This window comes from Ursus maritimus, unplaced genomic scaffold (assembly GCF_017311325.1).
Source record: "Ursus maritimus isolate PB19 unplaced genomic scaffold, ASM1731132v1 scaffold_22, whole genome shotgun sequence".
Lineage (NCBI taxonomy): Eukaryota > Metazoa > Chordata > Mammalia > Carnivora > Ursidae > Ursus > Ursus maritimus.
Window position 1 is genome coordinate 27,979,074 of NW_024424675.1, and position 9,260 is coordinate 27,988,333.

General features: G+C 44.8%; 1 protein-coding gene across 1 annotated transcript in view; it reads left to right on the top strand.

Annotated features, from left to right (window-relative positions):
• Positions 1 to 9,260, top strand: part of DHX35 (DEAH-box helicase 35) — a 63,669-nt gene that overhangs the window by 40,932 nt on the left and 13,477 nt on the right. Inside the window, exons 13-17 of the mRNA XM_040638309.1 lie at positions 5 to 129; positions 3,051 to 3,105; positions 5,922 to 5,993; positions 7,817 to 7,911; positions 8,934 to 9,011. Of these exons, the coding sequence (XP_040494243.1) occupies positions 5 to 129; positions 3,051 to 3,105; positions 5,922 to 5,993; positions 7,817 to 7,911; positions 8,934 to 9,011 (425 nt within the window). The remainder of the gene's footprint in view (positions 1 to 4; positions 130 to 3,050; positions 3,106 to 5,921; positions 5,994 to 7,816; positions 7,912 to 8,933; positions 9,012 to 9,260) is intronic.

A 9,260-nucleotide genomic window follows, 5' to 3' on the forward strand; every position in this document is an offset into this window, starting at 1 on the left:
TCAGAGGAAGCCTTTGACAAGCTGCCTCAGTGCACAATCCCTGAGATGCAGCGTAGCAATTTGGCGCCTGTCATCCTACAGCTGAAAGCGCTAGGGATCGACAACGTCCTCAGGTTCCACTTCATGTCGGTAAGTCCTGCCTTCTGTCTGGAATGCCCACGGGTGAATGTCGGGACATTAGATAGAATGCATCACTTTTAAAAAAAATTTTTTTTTAATTTCCACTTAACTCATGTGTTGTGTGCCTGCTTTGCACCGGGCCCCGGGCAGGGTATGGGGGAGCAGGGCCAGACAGGGCAGACGCAATTCCTGTTCTTGCGTGCCGGGTGGGGGGGCGTGACAAGTAAGTGGGTAATTGCCATGTGTGGGTCCAGTGCTCTGAAAGACAAAGAAAGGGCCCCCAGCCTGGTTAGTCTTGTGCCAAGTAAGACCTGAAACCCAAGTAGGATATCACCAGGTCAGGGTGGGGGGAGATCCGGGACAGCAGAGCGTGTGGAGGCCTATGTGAGGGAGTATCACAGCTGGGGGAGCCAGGAGGACTGTGGTAGAGCTGCAGGGGCCGTCCTCGTGGCCGATCGCCCTTCTGCTTATTTCCTGAGGCTGGTTTCCGGGAGTGGAATTATTGGGTCCAACAGCCATAGTCGTTTTGTACATCCTTGATGTGTGGCCACATTGCTGTAAGCCCCAGCAGCGCGCGCTGCCCCATGCATTGTGCCTCGGTCACGCCGCATTACTTTCTTTTAGAGGTTTGCTAATTTGATTAATATCAGGAGGGAGAAATGGAGGAGGACAAATGTCTGTCCTTATTTGATTTCTCAAAAAAACAGTTTAAAAAAAAACCCATTTATTGTCCACTTTATATTTCTTCTGAATTGTTAAGCCATTTATCTGTTAGAATTAGTGTTATTGTGATTTTTAAGAGTCCTTTAATTATTAAAGACATTAATCTCGGTCTATAGTATTTCTTGCAAATGGTTTTTCTAGTTATTTGTATTTTACTGTTTTTTTTTAATAATTTTTTTTTAATGTGCAGACATTATAAGTATTTCCACAGTAAAATCTATCTTTGTCTCTGTGATTTCTTCGGTTATTCCTGTCCTTATGAAGCACTTCCGCACCTCTAGGTCAGTTAGTAAACATTCAGTCATATTTTCTTCTTGAATTTTTATGATTTGAAGACTAGCATTTTAACTCTTGTTGTGTCCCAACTGCATAGTTATGTGGTGTGACAAGCCTGGATTCTCAGATAATAAAGTCCCTCATGTCATATATGTCATGATGAACTAGGTGAATGAGGGAATAGAAAATATCAGTCTCTCTCTCAAACAACTGTGTGTTTATCATAAGTATGGAAAAAATATACTCTTTGATTATTGGTGTATGCAAGAAATTATAGAGAGGATAAACAGTATATGCAAATTAAAAGCTTAAGAAAAGCCTCCCATCTAAGATGAAAGGAAAACGTATAATGGCAAAAATGACATATCAGCATCTCGAAAACTGCAGTTTTTCAAGCATCATTTGGAATGAATATCCACTGAAGATATAGTAAACTAACATTGGAACGTGTTTGGCTTCTCTAGAAGAGAAGTAAGTGCAAATTGAAATAGTTAAGTGACCAAACAGGAAGAAAAAGGAGAAAGTCCAAAGCTGACCCAGGTTGGGAAAGCAGTTTCATACTCCTCTTCAGTCCTGGACGGCTTTCTAACATTATTTTATGAGCCGTAGAAATGCCTGGTATTTCTTCTCAGGGAAATTTCTCCTGAAAAAATAATTCAAAAAAAGAAAAGAATGGGGGCGCCTGGGTGGCACAGCGGTTAAGCGTCTGCCTTCGGCTCAGGGTGTGATCCCGGCGATCTGGGATCGAGCCCCACATCAAGCTCTTCTGCTATGAGCCTGCTTCTTCCTCTCCCACTCCCCCTGCTTGTGTTCCCTCTCTCGCTGGCTGTCTCTATCTCTGTCAAATAAATAAAAAAAATCTTTAAAAAAAAAAAAGAATGTATATAGCATGATCATGTTTATAGTATAATTGTATATTAAATTTTTAAATAGAATAATGAAAATCACAAACTTTTGGACACCTGGAGAATGAGGAAAATACACATTCATCTCCATGTATTCCCTTCCAGTTATTTTCTCCTGAAACTGTGGTTTTTGTTCTGTTTTGTTTTTTTACAGTTGAAATCATGGGCCACATATAATTTTGTTTATTTAGCAGTGTTAGTTAAAGTAGCAAAGAACTGAAAACAACTCAGTTGCCCAGGAGGAAGACAGTTGTGTATTTTACGGAGTATGACCTTGTTGGAATATTATGCCGCCATCCCAAGTAATCACTGTGAAGTTTCTCTGGGTTAGAAAAACCAAAAAACAAAAGACAGTGAAAACAGAAAACCATACAGAAAAACAAACTAAAATTATCCATATGCGGTCCTTGCAACTATGTTAACGTGTTTGCATATAGTCCCGAATCAGATGAGGCCAGAGAGAAATACTAGTCAGTGTGTTTGGGTGAAAATCCTGGAGATGTGATTTGGGTCCGGATAATCAGACTGAAGATCACAGTAGCAGCTTTGCTTAAATTAAGTTCAGATTGCCTAGTGTTTTCTCTTTTCAGAAATTCGGATTCCATGTATGTCAGTGCCCCCTGGGGACGAGGCCTGACGCCGGGCTCTGGGTGGTGCAGTGTTACCCATCAGGGCTGCTGGAGTAGAAGGTTGAGACTATGAAGGAAAAAATCAGAAGTGTCTGATGAGAGTGTAGGAAAACAGGGAAGTTGTTCAAAGTAGGGACCCATCACTTCTGGTGGAGGGGAGCATGAGGGAGGGCTCCAAGGGTCTGTGTTTAATCAAGCTGAGATTGAAGACCAAGTAGTAGTAAGGATGCTGAGAAGGAGAGGAAGGGTGTTTCAAGGTCGCCAACATGAATACAAGCACGGAGGCTGGGATGTATGGGGCACATAAGAGGGAAGAACGGATTTGAGCAGGAAATAGTCACATTTTATGTCTGTTACCTGAAGAAATTAATTTAGGAGGATTTTTATGTTTTTACAGCCCCCCCCAGCACAGTCGATGGTTCAAGCGTTGGAGTTACTCTATGCTCTGGGAGGTATGCATGTCTCTTACGTGTTCTCTGATCCGCTAATAGATGGTATTGGTTAGGCCGTATTCACGTTAGGGCTCTTAGTATCTTCAGGGATGGGACTGGTTCTCCCCATATATATATAATCCTCTTAACAACCCTTAAGCTTCATGGAAATAAAAAGGTGGGACCATGATTAGATTAATAGTACATGAATTCCAGTTAGGACAATGAATTTATAAAGCATGTAGGTATATCAAGAGCTACTAATAATCATCATTAGAGCCACACTCCTAAAAGACATCTAGAATATTCCCTACCAGTATTTCAGATGTTTCCTCTCCAGGCCTGTTTCTCAGTCCCTCCACCCCATCCTGCAACCTCTGGCTCAGTGTTCTCTCCCTGCTTTCCCTCATTCCATTCCTGGAGTTCCCTGTGGAGAACTGGGTCGATGACCAGCCCGTGGAATTCTTTGGGGGCAAGGAAGCACCATGCTTTGGAACACCTCTATTCTCGTGTTTAAAAATGGAGTGTTTACTCTTAAGATAGAGAACATGGTAGCCTTGAATTCACCTGCTGAGGAAGTACCTGTCTTCTGTGAGTGTCGCCCCAAGTGAGCATAATGTCTGGTTTGGTAGGAAGTTTCGGTGGAGGTTTTGTCCTCTGCGATGGTTTTGTTTGTTTGTTTTTAACATCTTTGTTGAGGTATAATTCACATACCATACAATTACCCATTTAAAATGTACGGTTCAGGGGTTTTTAGTATATTCACAGGGTTGTGCGACCATCACCCCAAGTTTAGAACATTTAGAAGAGTTTCACCACCTAAGAAAGAAACCCTGTACCCATGAGTGCTCACTCCCCACTCCCTTTCCCCTCCTCCCAACCCCAGGCAACTCCTGATCTAAGCCCTGTCTCTGTAGACTTGCCTGTCCGGCACGTCTCACACATATAGAGTCATATAATCTGTGGTCTTTTGTGATTGTCTTCTTTCATTCAACACGATGTTTTCAAGGTTCATCTGTGTTGTAGCATGTGTTGATACTTCATTCCTTTTTATTGCTGAATAATACAGCAGTGCATGGATTGGATATGCCACATAATATCCTTATCCATTGAGCAGTTGATGAACATTTGGGTTGTTCCCCTTTTTGGCTTATACAAATAATGCTGCTGTAAACATTTATGTGCTAGTTCTTGGTGGACATTCCTACCAGTCGGGTATGAGGGTTCCACTTGCTTCCCACGATAGCAAGTTGCCAACACTTGTTATCTGTCTTCTGTGTTATGGATCCTAGTGGGAATGAAGTGGTAGCTTGTGGATCTGATTTGCATTTCTTGATGACTAATGGTGTTAAGCACTTTTTCGTGTGCCTATTGGCCACGTGTCGATCTCCTCTGGAGAAATGTCTATTCAAATCTTTTGCCCATTTTTACTTGGGGTACTGTCTTTTATTATCGAGTTGGAGGAGTTCTTTATGTGTTCTGGGTATAAGTTTCTTATCAGATCTGTGATTTGTAAATACTTCTCCCATTCTGTGGGTTGGCTTTTTATCTTTCTTGATGGTATCGTTTGTAGTGCAAAAGTTTTATATTTTCATGTAGTTCAGTGTATGTATTTCTTCTTTCGTTGCTTGTGCTTTTGGTGTCTTACCTAAGAAACCGTTGCCCAACCCTTGGGCATGGAGCTCTCTCTTGGGTTTTCTTTGAAAAGTTTTTATAGTTAATAGCTTTTACATGTAGTAAGGCTGTGCTCCATTTTTGAGTTAAATTTTTTATACGTGGTCCATCTTCGTTCATACCTTTTGTGATACTTCCCTGCAAAAGAATAGCTAATTACTGATGTAAAAGATCGTCAGTGATTTAAAAGGCCTTTAGGTGGGTCTGCATCAGGTCCGCCCAGAGTGAGTGTGTGCCGGAGTAGATTCCCATCCCTTTTCTTAGGGATGTAATAGGACCCTGAAAGCAAGGTTTCCTGGGATAATCTTAACGGATATGAGAGAACATTGACAAACATGGAAGTTTTTCATTTGGATTGATTTGCCTCTAATCCAACAGAATGAAAGTTAAAACATTTTATATTTCTTTACTGCCTAAGTAAGCTGGAGAAGGCGGGGGAACCACCCAACTTAGTTTACAGTTTTACAAGCTGAATTATCACCTTTCAAGAGATGATTATATGGGAACAGAAGAGAAATTACCTTTCCTGTCTTACTCTGAGCTCTGCAGCATGTATTTTAATGGCACACCTTGGGAATAGTCTGAATATCAATAAGACGATAGTCAGCATCTCCGGAATCCCATACCTGAATATTGGCTAGTGGCACAGCGGCGAGGAGGGATGTGGGGAATTGAGTCCATCCAGTTCAGTAAACTGCCCAGCAGGCAGCTGGGTGAGCGGTTGTGGTGCTGGCATCAGGAGAGGTCTAGGCAGACATTTAGATTTACAGTCGCTGGCCTTGTGATTGCTCTCATAGTGTGGGAGGGCAGAGGGCTCAGGATGGCCTTCTGGGACATCTGCACTTGCACTTGGGAGGAGCGGTCTCTGGGGTGGGTGAGGGGAGTGGGGAGCGAGAGCAGGCTGCAGGGCTGTTTCCTTAGAATGAAGTCCTTGAATAGAAGCTATTAGAAGTATCAGTTTTTCGAAATTGGCTGTTCAGGAGCTCAGAGGGGGTCTTTTCTTCTTTCAGTGTAACAGCACTCTGATGTAAGATTGAGTTTGGCAGCATGATTCATCTTTTGGACACCTTTTCCTAGCGTACCTCATCGTTTATCCTCCTGATAACCGTACATCTTCCAACACAATGGGACACGCCTTCTGATTTCTGTTGTTCTTACGGCAGGTCTGGACAAAGACTGTCGAATTGCAGAGTTTCCTTTGAATCCCATGTTTGCAAAAATGCTGCTTGAATCAGGTAGGTGCAGAGCAATAGTTCTCATTGATTCTGTCAGAGGGTTAGTTCTTCGAATTTTGTGCACCCTGCGGAAGAGGGCACGATATATTCCGAGTAGTGAAGGAGCTTTCCTCTAACGCTGTCTGATTTGGGGCCTGTTGTTAACTGGGGATTCTGTGTCAGTCACCATTAACTAATTCAGTAAACACTTTTGTTTGTTTTCCTGGGGGCCTAGAATGGATGCCTGATTTTTTTTAAACAGGGAAGTTTTTTCTTTTTTTTAATTATGGTAAAAAATACGTAAAATGTACCATTTTAACATTTTTAAGTGTATGGTTCTGAGGCATTAAGTACACTTACATTGTCAGTCAGCCTTACCACCATCCATTTCCAGAACTTCTTTATCTTTTCAAACTGAAACTCTGTCCCCATGAAACACCAACTGCCCATTCCCTCCTGCCCCCAGCCCTGCAGCTACCCTCCTACTCTGTCTTCATGAATTTGATGATTCTGGGAACCTCCCTTCAGCGGAATCCTACAATATTTACCCTTTTGTGACAGATTCATTTCCCTTGACGTACTGTCTGCTAAGGTTCATTCGTGTCGTAGCCTATGTCAGAACGCCCCTTTTTAAGGCTGACCAGTATTTCACTGTGTGTATGTACCGTTCACCTGTCGACGGACACTTGCGTTGCTTCCACCTTCTGGCTGTCGTGAGTAAGGCTGCTCTGACCATTGGCATACAAGCGTCTGTTGGAGTCCCTGCTTTCACTTCTTTTGCGTATTTGCTTCCCGTGGAATTGCTGGATCATCCAATAATTCTATGTTTAATTTTTCGAGGCCTCACCATACTATTGTCCACAGAGGCTGCACCCCTTTGTACTCCTGCCACCAGCACACAAGGGGCCCAACTTCTCTGACACCTTCAAATGTTTGCAAGGATAGGAGTAAGGGGCGAAAGTTCATAAGTTAGAGGTCAAGTCAGAATCATCTAGAGAATATAGTTTATGTGTTTCTCCCCCCACCCACCACCCCTCCCAGAAAAGGAAATAAGAATTTTTTCTTGCTTTTGGCTAACTTGTATGTTCACTAGCAATTTACAGAGCTGTATTTCAGACTAAGTGTGGTGAGAGTTAGCTTTAGTTTTGAAACACCCAGATGACCTCAGGCTTACATTGAGAAAGAGGACTCAAGTTTGGGGGTAGGGGAGCGTGTCGGCCATGAGGCAGGAAGCTGTGGGGAGGAGGATGGACACTGCAGTTCGCTGTCACTGTCCAGTGCCCTGGAGCACTGACGGCTGCAGACCCTGTTCCCCGGTGTGAGCAGCCGGTGCCCACAGAGTGCTTCCCTGGTCTGGGCGTGCCTTTGGTCTTGCCAGGTCAGATGAGCCCCGTCAGGAGAGAGGCCACCCCAGAGAAGGGCCTAGGAAGAGAGAGACTGCAAAAGGGACACAACCCACAAACTCCCTGCCCCCCCTTTCCCTCTCGGATTTTGGCCAGGACTCTAGCTGTTTTGATGGGAGTAGGAAACAGGTGTGGAGTGAACCTGCCCTTAGTGACGTGGCTCCTCTGGCCCCGCCGTGGTGCAGCGAGAGTCCTCGATGTCCCAGCTGCTGCGTGCGGTAGCAGCCCCTTTCTCAGAGTCCTCCTGGGCCTCCGTTCATCTGGGCCTCATATGGGACATCACATTCAGCAGAGTAAAGTGTTGATATGTTACGAACTTGAACAAACTGAATATAAATATATGACTTTAGTTTGTAGTGTGGTGTCAGGAAAATAACAAAATGTCTTTCACCTCTCATTGACAGTACCTGTTTGAAATCAAACATGTTTTTTGTTTTATAGGAAATTTTGGCTGTTCTCAGGAAATTCTAAGCATTGCAGCCATGATGCAAATCCAGAATATCTTTGTGGTCCCCTCAAACCAGAAGTCTCAGGCAGTAAGTCTAGCCTTTTCCCCAAGCCATTCATACCAGTCTTTTTCACTGTGGGCTCCCCTTGTTGAAACTCTCTGGGAACCACTGAGACAGGGCTGTGCAGATGGGATCCACTTGCATTCTGAGTGTTTGCTGTGTGCCTGACATTGTACCAGACATTTTATGTGGTCGTGTTCCCTAGTGTCTTCCCCGTAACCCTGGGAGGTAAACACTCTTCTCATCATTTTTAGAGATGGAGGCACAGAAAGGTTAGGTAACTCATTTGTGATTGCACAGCCATGGGGCAATTGCCTTTCACAGTCCGGAGTGCCTGGCCTTAACAGTGACCTGCTGACCTTCCCATAAGGGAACTGGCCTTCAGGCTCCTCTGGGAGTGACCCGGGTGCCACGCTAGTGACGTAAGGAGTCGTGCCCCGGCATGGCAGGAGAAAATTCTAGAGATACTGAGTATATTTGTGTGCTTATGTAGGTATCGTATGTGCAGCTGCTTGAACTCATGGGAGAGCAGGGTGGTGTTGCCCCGATCTTACAGAAAGGAGAACTGAGGGATGGGGTCTGAAAGGATGGTGCAGCTGGTGGTAGCCTCCGAATACAGAGTGTCTACCGCATGCTGGACAGCTGGCCCCCTGCCCTCCTGGAGCTTACATTCCCCCGGGGGCTGCGGGGGGCTGTGGGGGGCTGTGGGGGGCGGTTCTTCTGAGAGAGATGGTATTGACTGGATAGAGGAGGAGAGAGACAAGAGCATTAACGTTTCTCTGATACCTCTGGCAGGCGTTACAGCGTATCATCTTCATCCCACAGCAGTCGTGGTAGGTTTAATATCCCGATTTTTACAGATAAGGAAGTTGAGGCCGAGAAAGGGTCCATTACCAGTCTGAGATTTTCAGGAGGTGGCGGTTGCCAGAGCTGGTGCAGACCGGGTCTTTCTGACTCTGCAAGGCATGAGCTGTTCCGCGTGTCATGTTACCGCCCAGTGCCAGAGGCTCATAGCAGTCGGCTTCTAGATGGTGCTCTATTCCTTCCAGATTCGAGTGCACCGGAAATTTGCTGTGGAGGAGGGTGACCATCTCACCATGCTCAACGTGTACGAAGCATTTATCAAGGTAAGTACAGCTCCCACTCAAAAGGCCCCTCAGCCCACTCAAGGTGATCTAGGAGTGAGGCTTCCAGAAGGTCCGTTTATAAAGGAATGGCCAAGAGACCTCAGTATGTTTCTATTTAGATGATTGCCAGTCCTTCCAATCCATGGGTGGGGCCCCTATCTGGGTCTGTGGTGTGATTTTGCCTGGAAGAACACAGGAGTTGCTCCTGGCTGTCCCCTGCCTGGAGATGTGACCTGCTAGCCCCGCACT